Consider the following 18,319-nt stretch of genomic DNA (forward strand, 5'->3'; position numbering starts at 1 on the left):
TAATCATACCCGTTTTATACCCTATAGTTCAAGGAAATTGTAGTCATCCGTTGTTTGATTTTTAGTTCAACAATAAGCGGTCATTTTAACTTTGATTTTGTACTTTCTCTTCCACCATTTAATTAAGATCGAATCGTAGTCGGTCAAAATAGTTTTGGACCATAGTATTTAAGAAAGACTCGTAATGTTACAAAATTCGAACACAGACAGGAAACTTCGTACTACCATTAATCCTTCCATCCACATGTATTATCACATATTTCAACTATCCGCGTCGATCTTCATAAAAGAATTAGTGCTTCACATTAATTAGTTCACGCTTAATTTTATAAAATTTGTTCATAAATTTAGAATATTTAAACTATTTTAATTTATTTATGTTTTTGATTTCATACCCTTCATCGAGGATTTAAATCATCTAGATCGAATCATGCGGCTGAATTGCTGCGTATTTGGAGACACAACCGGCCAAAAATTTAGATTTTATATTTACTCCTAGTAGTCAAATGCGTCTCACATATATTGCATATGGGTCGACTTTGTTAAATAATTAATTTAGTGTTTGAGCATGCATGGGTCGACCATTTTAACCCATTCTTCGTATTGAATAAGCTTTCTCTTATTCTCCAGACAAAGTAAAAAAAAAAAACACTATCCTGTTCCAACTTCCAAGTGAAAAACACTACCCTTGTATAATTGTATTGAATAAAGAAATCTCTACAATCCCACAATACAGTGACGGATCCATAATTCGAATTTTGGGTGATTCCGGTGTTAATGATCTAAGTTTTTTAGATATGAATAGAGCATGAAGCACGCAAAAATAATTTTAGTTTATTCACTGAGACATTTCATCAAACACTTGATGAATTATATGAGAGAATTTATCAAATGTTGCCCACGAAACTTGTCGAGTATATGCTTAGCAGGTATTACATCAAATACTTAATATGCATAAACGAACCCGTACAAAACTTTCAAAGGGTCTTCAAAAGACATTCACATGTATATTTTCTGAACTCCTGAGACAAATGCACACTAGAACTTAGGTGGTACAAAATACACCGAATCGATAGTTTTATGTGTAGCCATATAGACACGTGATTTGTGCGTTGGATGCTAGAATTTTATCCGGAACGAGCCATATGCTTTAATCTGCTTTGTCAGGGAATCAGGGTTAATTAGGTTAAGTTAATTCAAAGAGGTGTACGAGTGATTATCGCTATTATATTAGTGTGGTACTGCATGCCACGCGAGAGGGCTCGGTTTTTGCTGCTCTCAACGTGATAAGTTGCTCCCTTCCCCGCGCGCGCGACCCATAATCTAATTTCTTTCTTTTTTTAATTAAGATTAATTAAAAGGAAATTTATTTAATTCTACATGGTTGGTACTATCTAGTAGATCAGCTCAGCCAAACTGTTTTGTAACTGTCACCAGTACCAAGGAGGAGCTATGATTAACAACTATATAAGGACATTGTTGGATTCATTCGTGGAAGCATCCCTTTATCATATTTCGAGACTAATTAGATTATACTAATCGATAAATAATAAGTTAATTATTCTCAATAAATCAAATAAGGTCACATGAGAAAGAGAGAGGAAGCTAAATTGATAAATAATAAGTTAATTATTCTCAATAAATAAAATAAGATCACATGAGAAAGAGAGAGGAAGCTAGACGACGGTCCAAATAAGATAGATCTTATTTTGATAAAAAAAAAAGAATAAAAGTACAAGAAGAAACCACGACGGCAACTCTCACTAAAGCAGTTAAATTGTCAGGCATGCAAAGCTTCATGAGGCAAAACATTGAAACTTGCAAATCATCTGTAGCATGTCCTCCGGTTGCAGTTGCATCCGTCGCGAAATTCGCTTCACGAAAGATATGCGTGAACTGAATATCCATGATTTGAATCAATGAGAACTTTAGAGTGTCCCTTGTACGTGAAATCTTCCACCTCCTCCGATCAAGTTATACCTTGTTGGTAGTAAATTAGTTCGTAATTGCAGATCCTGGAATGTCCACAAGCAGCTGCATGACGGCCACGTCTGGTCTCGGATTTTGATTAATTCTCTAATTAAAGTATAACGTGTGTCAAAGTTGTCATATGAAATTTACTTTCAGTTTAATTATTTCATATCCCTAATTTCTATTTTCCGAGTCTCTAATCTCGCGAGCAGTTGTGTATGCGACAAGGCGTTGAACACACACACACACACACATATATATATAAGGGAAGTCTTGAAGGGAAGGGATTTTTATTTTTTAAAATTAGTTGTGGGATCCACACCATATTGAATTTTAACGATCCGAACTGTCTATTTTTTAGGTTGCACCTCATAGATCATCGTTGCAAAATATTAACCAAATCGGAAATATTTAAGACATCTAACTGAGTTAAAAAAAATTAACAAATACTTTGTTATATAAGAAACAATGAAATTTTTATCTTGATAATTAAATAGGCAAATGATTTCGGATTGAATTGAATTTTTGCAAGGATGATTTATGAATCGAGACTTACAAAATAAACAGTTTCTCGTTGAGGTTCAATGTGAACAAGACCCCATACCTAATCTCCATTTAAAAAAAAATGAAAATCTCTTTGTATAAATGGTCTGAATATATATATACACACACTGCATGTTGCTTCGCACGTGTGTATACATATAATAGTGGAAACTACAAAAAAACCCTCCTCCCTCATGGATCAGACCAAAGATGCCTCCATCGAAATTATCAAATATATATTCACAGAATTTTATCTTATTTAATTTTCTTAATTTGCAGTTTTCGGTTTACCTTTTGTCATGTCCCTTATTGACCCAAAAAAGAAAGAGCAACTTTAGTTTGTCAGGATTAATTTACAGTGCTTTTCCAAGTAGACATAGAATGTAGTTTTTCTAAATTAACTAATTGGATGGTCTTGTTCAAGAGTACAATTTACGTTAATGTATGAAGAGGCTCTTGTATGTAGCGGGGTCCCTATTATTGTGGTGTTTTAATTCAACGTCATGCATGTAAAAGACTTTTATACGTACATGCATGTAAAAGACCTTTATACGTACATATATCGCTGATATAAAACACCACATTGGAGATGAACGCATTTGTTTAAGTTCTTCTCTAATGCATGATATATACATATCAGTTAGATTTACGCTGAATAATTCTAATAAATTTGACGGGTGAATCTAAATCTCTAAAAAATGTGATGGTGAGTCTTCAAGGTTGATAAAGTGAAAATGCGACTCCAAACATAGAGAGAGAGAGTGAGAGAGGTGAACTAGGATTATCACTCCTCCAAATCACCTTTTTTCTCCTCCTCTCTCATTTTTTTCGTCTTTTTTTCTCTATAAAAAAGTCATCACAAAATATTAACATAACTTAATTGTTACTGTACAAAGAGAAGAGAGGAGAGGAAAATTTGGCGGGGGAGACAATTTTAATTGAGAGAGGTGGCTTCTCCGGTACTCGTATTGAATTGACTGCATGGGAGACATACAGAACCATGCAGGAGGTAACTTTATTCTGCCCTTTTGCTTTCACTCTCTTTTATACATGGCTTCAGGTAGGTCAAATTAAAGGAACCGGATCTCCTTCGGACCTAAAAAATTTGAACTAAAAGATCAAATGATCCGGATCATTGAAATTTGATCAAACGGCTACAATTATTATAACTTTTAGAGGATCTCCTGTTTGTAGCCGTTGGATCAAATTTCAATAGCTCAGATCATTTGCTCCTTAGGCTTAGATTTTTTAGATCCGGAAGGGATCCGGTTCCCAAATTAAGACCTCTGACCAGCTCGTCAACTACTCGGATGAGGACTACCCAAGACCATGGACCGTCGAGTACTGATGCTGTTAAAGATCTTCTGGACATTGCATGGGCTGCCTGTAATGTATATATACATGTATATCTCTTCGTGTCCCGTACATAACGGTGTTAGTATGGACTGTGTGTGCCTTTGTCCCCATATTAGACGACACCGACTTGTATTTTTATATTTCATATTTTTGGCATGTATATATTTACATATTCAATTTTGCATCGGATACTCGTACAAGGCCATGCGACCACACCGGCGTTTTTTGTCTTCTTCACAGTATATAAGTTTATTAACAAATTTAAGAGAATAATATTAATGGATATTAAATTTATGGGATCTGCCCTTCATATCTAGTATCTATGGTGTTAGTTATGATTAAACCCTTCAACCCTAAAGTAATGAGTAAATCTTCGATAAGGCTGTTTGATCAAAGCTGCTTACTCACTGTAAAGAACATTTACTTATATTTTTAAGGTATAAGAGTGATATGAGAATGTTACACAATATTTCATGTATAACATAAAGACGTCCTTTTTTTTTTTTTTTTTTATAAGGATACATGGTTGAATTATTAAGAATGAAATGCGGATTTTAATGTGAGATTCACATAGAAATGTGTGAAAGAATGATATTCCTACCCTATATTCTCAATCATTGTAAGTAAGCAAGCTATAGTGGGATAACTATGGGGTTGAATAGAACAAAATATACAGTCTCTTACTTTTGTAAGATATGCCTACAATATCTTGACTAGGGTATAAGCACCAAAGTTTTATTTCTAGTAACACCGACACAGTTTAAGAAAATCAACTTTGTATAACATAGATACACTGTCACCGCGACAACTATTACTAATGAAACCATCTTATAAAAGAAAACATGTGTTGAAATTTTTAGGCACAAGTCACCAACTGTGACTTTATAACTGTGCCATAAAAATCATTCCCAACTCAAGTCCAAGAATATTGGAATGAGAGCCATTCTAGATTTTTATGTCCGAACCCGAGGAACGAGATATCCTCATCATTCAAGAGAGAGATAGAAATCCGAGTCGTTCAAATTTTTTAGTTTTTAGTAGACCAATGGGATGTACCAATAGAGATCGTAAAATTAAAATGAAGTAGTTCAAATCATTATATTCCCAAGTACGAACACAGAAATTCGAAATGAATCTTAATCCAAAAAGATTGACCAATTCACAATACTGCAGTAGTCTTCGGACCCCACGACCTTTGAGTTAAATAATTTAACCCATTTCCTAACCATGGTTAAATAAAAATTTAAAGTTAAAACGGTCCGGATAAATTTGCAACCTCTGCCTTTTCCCTCTAGCGCTCACTTATTTCAAGTTTTCTGTTCACTTTCTCTCTCCCTCTCGAAACTCGCGTCTTATTTAAACGCATGCGAGCTCTCATTCGAGTTTGCAGCACCAGAGAAGAAGACCGCCACTCTCCAAGCTCAAATTCCGCGACGTGTTCGCCGGAAATGGTATTCTCCGGCAAACAGGTGTTCCCGGTGGACTACGAGGCCGAGGTTTCGCAGCGACTGCTCGAAGCCTCGCTCTCCGGCGATCTGAAATCGGCGCTGGAGTGCGTCGCCGATCCGTTCGTGGACGTTAACTTCGTCGGCGCTGTGCTCCTCAAAACGAGGAAGTGTGAGTTGTTGTTGCGCGACGAGTCGCCGAGCGAAGTCCGCGTCGACTACGAGGAGTTCAAAACCGACGTCACGGCTCTGTTCCTCGCCGTTCATACTGGAAACATCGCTTTGGTGAAGAAATTACTGGTAATGTGTACTTCAATCTCTGATTTTAAACCGTGTGATGCCAAATCACAGTGTTTGAAGTTGAGATTTGAATGTTTTTTGCTCACATCGTTGATCTTTCACCGAATTTGAAGGCACGTTGTGCTTAATTTGAATTATTTTGAACTGTTTATGCTTTTTTTACGATTATATTGTTTGATTTGAAGCTGTTTCTGTTTGCATAGAATTAGAACTGATTTTGAAGGTGTATTAGTACTTAATTAAAGAATATTGAAGTGTTTTCGGCTTAATCACATTGTCGAGTTTTGATGATCTGCGAAGCATGTTTTATGTGTTTAGAAAGTGAAATGTTATCTACGTTTTCAAATTAGTTCATGATCCAGCATTTTTGAATTTTTGTTTCAACTGTAACTCTGTTTTCAGTACATTGCCGGAAGAAATTCACCTCGTTTTGTTTTCGCTATGCTTAATTGCTCGCCCAAAGGGAAGAAACTCAAGAAATTACTGCTAAACCATATTTTTTGTATTTAGGATTTATACAACCGATCCCACTTAGTGGGATAAGGCTTCGTTGCTGTTGTTGTATGTTATTTTTTAGTACTACTTTATGGATTTTAACTTTAAATCACTGCTGATCCTGGATGTTTGGAGGGCAGGTGACTATTCGTTCTCTATTTTTGGAGCCGAAAGTTTGTGATTTTCTTACTTTGGGCCTTGCTTTGCTGAAAATATAGGGCTCGTTTGGAAGTGCTTTCAAAATTACTGAAAGCAATGTTTTTTAAACTAATCATAGTGTTATCTGGTGCTTCTTCCAAAAAGAACTATATTAGTTATAACACTTATTTTTACTAAGGAATAGTTTAAAAACATTTTCACCAAAACCGCTTTTAGTCATTTTAAAAGCACTTCCAAGCAAGCTCATTTACCATTATAATATAGCTTACATTAATGACTGGTCTGGAGATCCCACATCACTTGTCTCAAATTATATGTTCTGAGCCTGAGGTACATAAAACTATGCTAAAATTAAACATCCCCCCTTCCCCCAAATTAGTGAACTGCTTGTTGAATGTTCCATGCTTCTATGCCTAACACGTCATATTTGTTGCCCCATTTCGTCTGAATGTGTTTTCTGACCTTTTGTCTCCGACGAAAAAAAACAACGTACCTGCTAGTGTACTAGCTTTAATCTTTTCTTCCTAGCCTTAACAAAGTTTATGTGGAAATTAAAGTGAAGAAAATAAGTGGTAGATTGAATAGTATTATGTCTGCGTGCGGAATTACTACTGTTTCTGGCTTTATAACGTACTAAGGATTGGCGTTTTCTTGAATTACAGAGCATTGGTGCTGATGTAAATCAGAAACTCTTCAGGGGCTTCGCGACAACAGCAGCAGTGAGAGAGGGCCACCTTGAGATTCTAGAGATCCTACTGAAAGCTGGAGCATCTCAACCTGCCTGTGAGGAGGCTCTATTGGAGGCAAGTTGTCATGGACATGCTAGGCTCGTTGAGCGGCTTATGGCCTCTGATTTGATTCGGCCCCATATTGCTGTGCATGCTATTGTCACAGCCAGCTGCAGGGGGTTTGCTGATGTGGTGGACACTCTCATGAAGGTAGAGCATCGTATTCATTTTCCAGTAAGATCTGTTCAACAACTTTCTGAATCCCGCAGCAGATAGCATTAGAGTAAAATAGGATTCAACAGTTAATAATTGCTTGTACTTGACATCAGTAAAAAATGATAATCTGCCTGTTTAAGCTCAAGGTAACAAATATCGAATCATATCTGTTACGATACTCAATAAGTTTTATTAGCACAATAACACTGTTCGTCTTGCTCAATTGCAGTGTGGTGTGGATGCAAGTGCAGCTGATAGGATGCTGCTTCAATCGTCTAAGCCAGCTCTTCACACTAATGTTGACTGTAGTGCATATGTGGCTGCAGTTGTGAGTAGGCAGGTCCCAATCGTACGTTTGCTGCTACAGGTGATTCCCACATCACATACAATTTTGCTTAGCTTAAATCAATGGTGATGCAGACATATGGACAAGTTCGGGGGGGGAGCCCGGTTATTTGACTGTCAATTACCCTGCGTTCTTAAGCCTAAAATGTATCATTAGATTGATCAGATACGACCCCGAAAGCCATAATTTAGGAATAGTAGAGAAGTAAATTTCAACTGAGATTCCAACTGTAGGTCCCCTCTAAGGAGGTGCATTAACCTGGACAGCTGGATTTGTACCCTTCCATAGGGATAGAGTGGTACACATCTCTATGATTGCAGTAAGATCTAAACAGAAAATGATTCTGATTATATTTTTCTGACAGGACAATAGTACTGTTACTGTTTCATCTTCTGAATTACTACTCTCCTTGTATCCTTTTACTGTTCACTCCACATGACTAACAACCTTCGTTTGTTCTTTGTTCCAAAATTTAAAAATTAGGCCGGTGTGAGGATGGATGTCAATGTGAGGTTGGGGGCATGGTCATGGGACCCAACTACGGGGGAAGAGTTTCGGGTTGGGGCAGGGTTGGCGGAGCCATATCCCATTACCTGGTGTGCAGTGGAGTATTTTGAAGTAAGCGGTTCTGTCTTGCACATGCTCCTCCAAGGCCTTTCTCCGGATACCCCTCATTGTGGAAGAACTCTCCTGCACCACGCTATTCTATGCGGTAATGCAGGAGCTGTCCGTGTGCTCTTAAGTTGTGGTGCCAATGTAGAATCACCCGTTAAAGCAACTGGTGGTACCATGTTTAATCCGATACACATGGCTGCCCGCCTTGGTTTGCCAACAATCGTTCAATGTTTAACTGAATCTGGATGTGATATGAACTCCAAGACTGATTCTGGTGAGACAGCTGTAATGATCTGCGCAAAATACAAGCATGAAGAATGTCTCAGAGTATTGGCGGCAGCTGGTGCTGATTTTGGCTTGGTTAATGCGGCTGGTCAGTCTGTTAGTTCGATTGCCAGGGCAGCTAGGTGGTCACTTGGTTTTCAGCAGGCGTTGATGTGTATAATGAGTGGCGGAAAGATGCCAAAATCCAGCAACTTTTCTGTTTTCTCTCCCCTAATGTTTGCAGCTCAAGCCGGCGATATTGAGGCCTTGAAAGCAGTAGTTGGTTCAGGAGAATTTGACATCGATTATCAAGATGATAAAGGTTTCACGGCCGTTATGATCACTGCTTTGAAGGGGCACGTTGAAGCATTCAGGTTTCTGGTTTATGCAGGGGCTGATGTAAAACTGTGTAACAAGTCTGGTGAGACTGCAATTACTCTATCAGAAATAAGCCAAAACCGTGACCTATTTGAGAAGGTAATGCTCGAATATGCACTAGAAAAGGGCAATCGTTACGCTGGAGGGTTCTATGCTCTGCATTGTGCAGCACGCCGTGGGGATGTGGATGCAGTCAAATTGTTAACAAGTAGGGGATATGATGTGAATGTCCCTGACGGAGATGGTTACACTCCGCTCATGTTAGCGGCCAGGGAAGGTTACGGTCTCATGTGTGAACTCTTGATATCTCACGGGGCAAACTTGGATATCAAGAATGCCAAAGGAGAAACACCGCTTTCTCTTGCAAGGAAAAGCGGCGGTGGTTTGAAAAATGAGGCAGAGCGGGTGATACTAGATGAGCTAGCTCGCAAGCTGGTGCTAGGTGGGGCGCGTGTCCAGAAGCATACGAAGGGAGGGAAAGGCAGCCCTCATGGGAAAGAGATGAGGATGGTGGGAACTGTAGGGGTGCTCTGCTGGGGGAAATCAAACCGGAGAAATGTGATATGCCGGGAGGCGGAGGTGGGGCCTAGTCCAGCCTTTAGGAGGAATAGGAGGAGCAAGAGCGATGCAGATGAACCCGGAGTGTTTAGGGTGGTGACTACCAAGAACAAGGAGGTGCATTTTGTGTGTGAAGGCGGGGTTGAAAGCGCTGAGCTTTGGGTGAGGGGTATAAAGCTTGTGACCAAGGAGGCTCTTTCAGTAATCGGAGCGCCATGAACGTTGGTGACCGACGAGAATAGCGTCAATGAAGTAGGATGGTGTATAGAGAGGTTTCCGGGAATACTTCGTCTTGAAGTATTTAGAAGTAGAGTCGGTTTCTTTTCGTTGTAAAGGTTTTTATCCCGCAGTTGTAAATCTGTTATCGTCAAAAGGGACAACGAAAATTGAGCATTCGATAGCTAGCTTTGTTCGCCATATGGATTCCAAATTTTAAAAACGAAAACCAAAAATTTAAAACGAAATGAAATGATTACCAAGCGGGCCATTAGCTGATTTGAATCGAAATGAGCTCATTTTATAAATATTTCTGGAACGGAGAATTAAATTGAAATAAATACGATAAACTAAAGGACTCTTTTACAAAAGGGAACTCCGATAGACCTCTTTCGGAAAGGAGTGGGATCGAGCGCCAACCAGAATCAAAATACACTGACAAAACACCACCTTTTAGCCAGAACTGATCTCTTTCTCCTTTGCCTTGCACAAGTCCTCTGCTGTCTTGACAAACTTTTTAGTCAACTCGTCAACCTGCAAAATGTAGCCATTCCAAACAACCAATAAGCAATACAAAAACTTGCATCGTATCAATTGGGGCACTTAGAACCGTTAGATCCAAGTTGTGAACTGAACCTAACTGGATCTAACGGCTCTAGGTGCCAGTGTATGCCATACTCTGGTGTAGTATTGTAGCGAAACTTCATATTAATTTAAGAGCAGTTAGTTCTTAAGTTAGAGCTCACCTCTTTCTCCCATCTCTTTAAGTCGTCCTTCGGGTAGTTTTTGGTCAACTTTTTTATCGTATCCATTGCCTGTAAAAGAAACCAACAGTCTAGTTAGTCGTGGTGCAAAGCCACCAAACTTAGAGTCCGTACTCACATATCAAGCACGTTGGATTGTTCTACACCCCTCATTGTTTTGGTCTTCAGTACTACTAATGATACATTTCTTCCTGAGACCACGGGACTAGAAACCAGGAAACTAAAGATTTAACTTATCGTCCAATAGTACTGATAAAATTGATATCGTTATAAAGAATCATATCTTACAAAAAAAGTATTTCGAGTTTTACCATAAATGAACTTGCAAATGAAGCATGTGACGGTAAATGTTCAGAAGATGGTCTAGTAAATTTGTTAGACGGATATCGTGCGACGATTAGGAGAATCAATGACCTGGCCTTATGGCTTTTACGACTAAAGACTCTCACTTAGACAGAAAATAGATAACTTTCATTTTGCATTTTTTTTTCTTTCCATAAATTGTAAGAGACTTGTTGAATGTTTAGATTGTTCTTCATATATTCATTGTGTTCTCATACTTTATAATCTATAGTTTTGCAAGTTATGTATCCCAATGCAATTATATATTTTTAACTATAAACAGACACTTATTTATAAGATAAGTAACAAATCTACTTAAATCTGCCTAGTCCGCCTAGGTCCCCGCCTAGGCCCACCTAGCTGCCTAGGGGCTAGGCCCCAGCCCGGTGCCCGACTAGCACCTAGCATCTTTTAAAACCTTATAAAAAACAAAACTGACTTCTGTTACCTTTTGGCGACCTCTTCGAATACTTTGTTTGCCATCTTCAGCAGACTTGGTAACCACTTTACAAATAGCCTGGTAGAATATATTCACTGATAAGGTATGGTAATTATCAGGCAAGGCAAAAACGAAGAGGGGAAAAGCAGTTGTACGTCACCTGAACATGCTCTTTTGTCAATCTGGACATGATAAAAATTAGAAAAAGATAAAATTAGTCAAGTAATGAAACACACGGCTGAATCCAAGTTAGCTTGGCGAGTATTTTCGAGTTATTATTAAGAACTAGAAGCTAAAAAACCATGAAAACCAAAAATTCATGACAGCATAAGTGACAATCAGATGCGTGCTTACGGAGGAATTGCTGCAATCAGTCGGTCCCCATCAACTTTAGGATTTAACCCCAATGGAGACTCAACAATGGCAGTCTCCAAGTTCGATAAGGCCTGCACAAGATCGTCACGTTATTGGAATATTTTTACCAGAATTGAGTTTAGATATATCACTGCAGACAATAGGTATGGTAAGGATCTCGCTTAATCCAACCCAAAGAACAGAAAATGTAATTAAGATTTACCAAAATTAAAAGTCACTACATACAAATACAACACAATGTTACTGAAACGCGCTTGCATTGCTTCATTACCGTTGGATCGAAAGGGTTGATGGATAAAGTTTTCGAATCAATGACCGAAACAGCGGCTATCTGATGCAAGGGCAACTTCACACCGCCGGTTTCCACAATGATGTGATCAAGCATTCCTGCATAAACATTTCAGACAACTTAGAACAATAAGAACCAAAATTGAGCAAATGAACAGCGATTTGGCACCGGAGAGACTGAAAGCGTACCAGGAGATGCTCTTCCGGTGCGCAGTTTGCTTAATTCCGCCGTTAGCGCTGCGATCGCCGCCTCCATATGCGAGGTGGCATTTGCCTTGATCGTCGGCCCCATGTTTGGCAAAATTTCAACTGTACTCGCAGCCGATTCATCTTCTTTCTCTTTTTCAGAATATGTGCAAGAAAATTGAAATATCATATCAAAAGAGTGCAATTTTAGAAGTTACATTTTAGAGAGAGAGAATGAGAGAGAAGGTACTTTTATTGCGGCCTTTGGCGAAGCCTCTGCGGCTTTCTCTGACGAATTCAAGGGCGGGAAGAGATAAAACCCTGTGCGGTGGCGCGGAGTTGCATTGCCGGAGCTCGCGACTGAGCAGCGCGGAGCTACGGAGGAGAAGGACGTTCCGGAATGAGAGCGCGCGTCTCAGAAAGATCGCCATGGGTGGAGCTCTCTAGGGTTTTAGATTTTTGTTAAACCCCCCGCGCGCAGTGAGGCCTGAGATTTGGGCCTCCAAGCCTGGGATTGGGGCCATAGAATATAGCAAGACATCTCCACCCGATCCAGTCAAAAGGCAATAAGGTTAAAAATAGCTCGTTTCGACACGAAAATCGTCTCCAACCGAGGGCTAGACCAAAGGGCTCGTGGTCCCCACCCAGCTAAAAATGGGAAAATTGGCCAAATGGATGGCCAAGCAGCCAGCCCTCCAGCTCCAGAATGTCAAACTTGACGTTTTGCCATCCTTTGGTGCCAGAATGTCAATCTTGATATTTTGCCAGCCCTCAAGCTCAACTCATTTGAATGCCAACGGCTACCTGGCGTTAGCATGATGCCAACTAGCAATGACTAGCTGACGTCATGCTGCCATTAGGTTAGCGATGGAATTTGAATTTTTTTTTTTTTGACGATTTTTTTTTTTCCTATAAATACCTAAGCCATTTCTACACCATTTCTCACATACTTTTCACCATTTCATACTATCTTACCTCATTTTATTTCAATTCTTCACATTCTATTCTCTTACCTCTTCTAATAATCTTTCCTTTAATTTTTTTCAATAATTTTCAAATGGCCACATCTACAATGAAAGAAAGTGCTTAGACCCGAAAAGAAAATGAAGCTCTTTGTAGGGCTTATAGATGGGTCTTAGAAGATAGTGTCAATGGTAGTTCTCAAACTAGTGAAGGTGTTTGGAGGTGTGTGAATTATACCCCAATATCTAGCCAATTTATTAACAACGGAAGCTGAAGACAAGAAGTACCACATAAATAAGAATCCTATCTAAAATTTATCCAAAAAATTATTAAGATTACATAGAGATAAGAAATCTAGAGAGTTACTCACTTTAGCGACACATGTCACTCGAAATCCTATCCGAAAAGTTATTGAGATTACATAAAGAAAATAAATCAGGAGATTACTTACGTTGGCGACACGTGTCACTCAAAATCCAATTAAAAAAAATTATTGAGATTATATAAAGGTAAGAAATCCAGAAGCTTATTCATTTGGTGACAAATGACACTCAAAATATGTCCGAAAATTTTATTTTAATATGGTAGTTTAATTTAAGTAACCATATTAATTAAGTTAAAATAATAAATTATGTTTGGCGTATGATCCTTTGGTCATCTCGGTTGGAGATGATTTTTTGTCAAAGGGCTATGTTTGGCCTATGGTCCTTTGGCCATCTTGGTTGGAGATGATATAAAATATGATCTGGTACTGTTCATTAAAATATAATTTCTTGCAAGACTATAAGGTTAAAGAAGTCTTTTGGCTCTCCTTCAGTTGGAGATGACCTAAGAACTTAAGTCAACCTCTGGGTGCACTATGTTGACTAATATGCCCTTCCTTAAGAGAAATGGTAAAGCATCAATATCCAAATTCTAAAGGGTAAAACAGTAAAAAGCAGAAGCTTACCAACTCTCTAACGAAGCGTTCGGCATAAATTACCGAACATGAAGAAGACATTCGGAATTGTTCTTCGAATATTGCACGCATTGACATGAGACTCGAACGGCGTCGTATTGGTGGTTCGGTATTTTTATTTTTTTTGTTTGAATACATCGATATTTTTAACTAGAGAAGAGAGAGTTCGTCTCAGGCTTAGCTACACAATATGCAATCTAATTTAGTATTGAATTCGTCATCCACAAAATTTGAACCTAAAATATTTCACTTCCAAATAAAGAGAAATGAAATACTACGAGATCGTAGTACTAACTATAATCAGGTTTTGAAAGCAAATCAGAGCAGATTTTGCACGTGGCAACAAACTACTCTCACAGCATATCCAAACAACAAGAGAGGCCGAGAAATCCACTCGCTCTCTCTTCTTCTTCTCTTGAGCTCAAATCCTCTAAATTCAATAATTTTGGTGATTTTTTTGTTGGATTTACGCTGAAAAATGGAAGCTTTCTGCGCCATCCGCTTTGCCCACTTCGCAGCTCCACTGAAATTATCGTTCATCAGCACCAGGTTTTCACTCCACTCTCCCTCAGCTTATTTATGCTTAAATTTTGTGAGGTTAAAGCTTACTTTTTTATCTTCTTTAGGTTAATAAAGCTTAAATGTTTGTTAAATATTTGAATTCAAAGCCTTGTAATGGGAAATGGGGTGGTGGAAAAATTGAAAATTAGAGTGATTAATTGCATGTGAAGACATTTTTAAGTGGATTTTGTTATGGATTATTGTGGTAGTAGTGTGGTTGAAGGAGGCCCGGGTTCGATTCGTGGAAACAACCTCTTTACAAAGTAAGGGTAAGGCTGCATATGATAGACGTTTCTCCCTACCCTCGCAAAGCGGGAGCCTTGTTTGCTTGGGTTTGCCTTTAGTGTGGTTGAAAGGAGGATTAGAGGGATGATTAGTGATTCTGGCATCAGTAAAAAGAAGTGTTGTAATAATGCTAGCTGAGGACAGAAGGGGAAGAGAAAAAAAGTGAAGGGTTTATTGGTAATGTATTGGTCGTTGCCTTGGTGAATTGGTGCACCACCAACTTAGATGTGGTTGAATGGAGACTAAGGAGTAAAAGATTTCATTGTGATCGTGAATTGCTATAATTTTGTGATGGGGAAACTAGAAACTAAAAACGAAATAGTCATAAAACGAGTTCTAAAGCTTAATCTTTGTTCATATGTCAACTCAAAGTCTCAAACCTCAAAGTCTCAAACCCTTTGTAATAGGGAACTAGGATGATGTAAAAAATTAAAGTTACCTACTTGCAGACTGAGACGTTTTCAAGTGGATTATATAACGGAGATTGGGATAATTGTTTAGTTGAAAGTAGGACTTGGGGGATGGTTAGTATATTGGCACCAGTAGAAAGAGGTGTAGAAATGCAAGCTGAGGATAGAGAGGAAGAAAAATGAAGATATATTGGTCATAAGTTAACACTAATGTGCTATTGGTGCTCGGTACCAACTTGTGTATGGTGGAAGATTTCGATATTTCCAGATTGCGTACTGGAAGCATTCAATGTGATTGAGCAGGTCAAGATAGGCGGGAATTTTGGTGTTATTTGTTAGATTAAGTAGATTTTGGTCGGCCAGAGTTATGGTGTTTTTTGGTTTATTTTCTCTGTTCTCTTAAATAATTGTCATGATGGATACTGATTTTATTTACTTTTTCTCCAGGACCAGACTTGCTTTCCCTCAGAAACTCTTTTTCTGTCAAGCGAGGTTTGGTAAGCAACTGTTTATACACTCCTCTAATGCAGCTTTTGTAGTAACAACCATATAAGCAACCAGTTCTGCACACAATTTTTCTAGTTCTGTTTTTAACCAATACGTATCAACATTTGTACAGCTGACTCGGGTGTAGATGGCTCGTTTAGCTTAAAATTGGTATCTCCAGCTCTATTGGCAGCTGAAAAAGAAGAAGCTAGGGCTGTCCTAACCTTGTTCCTAAAGAAACAAGGGCTCAGCCCTACAGTTGCTGCGAGAACCATAAACAAGTCAGAGCATTTCGTTGACCACTTGGTCGATAGACTTCATTCTGTGCATAAATCCCGGTATCTAGTAGGTTCGAATTCAACATGTTACTTCTTCTCCCTTGATCCAGCTTATGTATATATTGTAAACTCTAAATTATTTGATCAAATATTCTTGTAGGACGAGAGCTAACAACTCTTGAGATTAGGGAGGCCCTAATCCCTTACCTTGAAGCCCTTCTTGAGGAGCATGGAATGTTTTTGGTAGATGTGGTGGAAAGCTTTCCAGATGAACCTGTAAAAGAAAAGCCAATTGTACCAGTTACTAAATCTCAACCGCCTGTGGATTTGAACTTGAAGAAGCTAAAGGCCATTTCTCGAGTAAGTGAGATAGGCACAGCTGGGACGCTCCCACCTCACATTGTCTACCTTTTAGAGCTTGGCATGGATCTTGATCAAATCAAGGGAATTGCACGCAGATTTCCATCTTTTGCGTATTACAGTTTGGAGGGGAAAATAAAACCGATTGTTGAGTTTCTTCTCGAACTTGGGGTCCCAAAATCTGATATCCCATCGATCCTTAACAAGAGGCCACAGTTGTGTGGAATCAGTCTATCCGAGAATATTATACCTACCATGAGTTTCTTGGAAGGCCTGGGTGTAGACAAGAAACAATGGGCAAAAGTTATTTACCGCTTTCCAGCGCTTCTCACTTACAGTAGGCAGAAGGTGAAGACAACTATAGATTTCCTATATGAAATGGGACTTTCAGCTGAGATGATAGGTAAGGTTTTGACGCGCTGTCCGAATATTATAAGTTACAGTGTAGAGGACAAGTTACGACCAACAGCTCAGTACATTGTCTCATTGGGGGTGGATGTTGGTGTTCTGCTCCATCGATCTCCCACAGTTTTTGGTCTTAGTATTGAGGCCAACTTGAAGCCTGTAACACAATTTTTTGTTGAGAGGGGATACAGTATGGATGAAATTGGGATCATGCTTTCAAGATACGGAGCTTTGTATACTTTCAGCTTGGCAGAGAATCTGGTGCCGAAATGGAAGTTCTTTTTGACCATGGATTATTCGAAATCAGAGCTGGTTAAATTTCCTCAGTATTTCGGTTACAGTTTGGAAGACAGGATCAAACCAAGATATGCACTAATGAAGGATTGTGGAGTGATGCTGCTGCTGAACCAATTGTTATCACTGTCAGGTAGTAACTTTGATAAGGCTCTTGCAAAGAAGATAAAGAAATTGAATGCCGGGAAAGATCCAAATACAAGCAGCGATGAATCGGAGGTTGAAGAATGAAACTCCTGAGCATGATATGGTAACAATACAGGGTGCACACGCGCAATATGAACGCAGATGCAGTTCAGTTGCCACATCGAAGCTAAAAATGGATGCTTTCACTGAGCAATACAATCAGTGCATTGTTTCTAAACCCGGATAATCTATGTGATTCTTCTCAGCTGCGTCTGCAGACCGGAGTTATTCGGGTGTTGTCAACTTTCCGTTAAAAACTTGAGAGCAGATCATGCGTTGCTGATTGACATCCTCCAAATGAATCATCTGCCGTCGTAAAACGTTTCCCTTGCTTGCATTTTTATGTACATTGCACCCAGCAATATCTGTAGGAAGGCTGGTTCTGCATTGATGTCAATACATTTTGTTAGTAACAGACTAACAGTTGCGTCGACACATTTTCAACGGTCGTTCTTTAGATTCTCGTTTAACAGCGGGACTATTGTGTGTTATAGTTAACGAAGTACTTACATGATACAGATATTAATGTGTTCGCGATGTTTCGTGTTTACAATTGTCATTGTGGCTTTTCGTGCTTATAATATGATGAAGGGTGATGTCACGTTATAATTGATGAAATGTGTAAGTTCTTCTATTCTGAGAAAATTTTCAGTGTGTCAGAACACGTTTGATACACAAAGTATTATAATACAATTGGTTGGAAATTAAGTTTTCAATCAATTATATCATTACACTTAATATACCGATCAGTGTTTTAACATATTGAATTTTTCTTATTTTCTGTACACTGAAAAATCTCTTTATGTACTTTTTATAAATTACTCGTGCCAGTTAAGTTTGCTTTTCAAATTCGAGGTCAGCGCACAAAGATGCGGTCTTTTCTGGATTGGTCTGGTTAAAGTTGAAGGTGGAATGACACGACGTGCATGAGTTGGCATTTTCTGTCGGTTAATTTGGAGAAGATTATTATCAAGTAATTCAGATTTTTAAAATTAAATTTAATGGTTAAAAATTATTATAATTATTATATTTTTTTAACTAATTTATCTGTTTTTAATTGTTGGATTAAATTTTAAAACTCCGAATCACTTGATCTTAGATTTTGAAGAGAGATCCGAACAGGATCTTTCAATTCAAACAACTTTATCT

General features: G+C 38.6%; 3 protein-coding genes across 3 annotated transcripts; 2 read left to right on the forward strand and 1 right to left on the reverse strand.

Moving 5' to 3' along the window:
* The first annotated feature begins 5,141 nt into the window (after window positions 1-5,141).
* On the forward strand, window positions 5,142-9,791 carry LOC137708202 (uncharacterized). Its single transcript, XM_068447223.2, has 4 exons — window positions 5,142-5,615; window positions 6,932-7,207; window positions 7,443-7,580; window positions 8,043-9,791. Exons 1-4 carry the CDS (start codon window positions 5,235-5,237, stop codon window positions 9,591-9,593), a joined length of 2,346 nt encoding a protein of 781 aa, XP_068303324.2. The 5' UTR covers window positions 5,142-5,234; the 3' UTR covers window positions 9,594-9,791.
* Window positions 9,792-9,869: 78 nt separating this feature from the next.
* Window positions 9,870-12,478, reverse strand: LOC137708201 (Ribosome recycling factor). The gene is made up of 8 exons (XM_068447222.2): window positions 12,235-12,478; window positions 11,988-12,137; window positions 11,782-11,897; window positions 11,490-11,581; window positions 11,296-11,317; window positions 11,145-11,213; window positions 10,337-10,405; window positions 9,870-10,124 (listed from the first exon to the last, which is right to left on the reverse strand). Exons 1-8 carry the CDS (start codon window positions 12,413-12,415, stop codon window positions 10,044-10,046), a joined length of 780 nt encoding a protein of 259 aa, XP_068303323.2. The 5' UTR covers window positions 12,416-12,478; the 3' UTR covers window positions 9,870-10,043.
* Window positions 12,479-14,230: 1,752 nt separating this feature from the next.
* MDA1 (Mitochondrial transcription termination factor family protein) lies at window positions 14,231-17,723 on the forward strand. Its single transcript, XM_068447939.2, has 4 exons — window positions 14,231-14,454; window positions 15,609-15,658; window positions 15,781-15,996; window positions 16,086-17,723. Exons 1-4 carry the CDS (start codon window positions 14,384-14,386, stop codon window positions 17,213-17,215), a joined length of 1,467 nt encoding a protein of 488 aa, XP_068304040.2. The 5' UTR covers window positions 14,231-14,383; the 3' UTR covers window positions 17,216-17,723.
* Window positions 17,724-18,319: the final 596 nt, after the last annotated feature.

The sequence above is a fragment of the Pyrus communis genome, chromosome 17 (genome assembly GCF_041283825.1).
Source record: "Pyrus communis isolate YQ-2024b chromosome 17, ASM4128382v1, whole genome shotgun sequence".
NCBI classification, from domain to species: Eukaryota; Viridiplantae; Streptophyta; class Magnoliopsida; order Rosales; family Rosaceae; genus Pyrus; species Pyrus communis.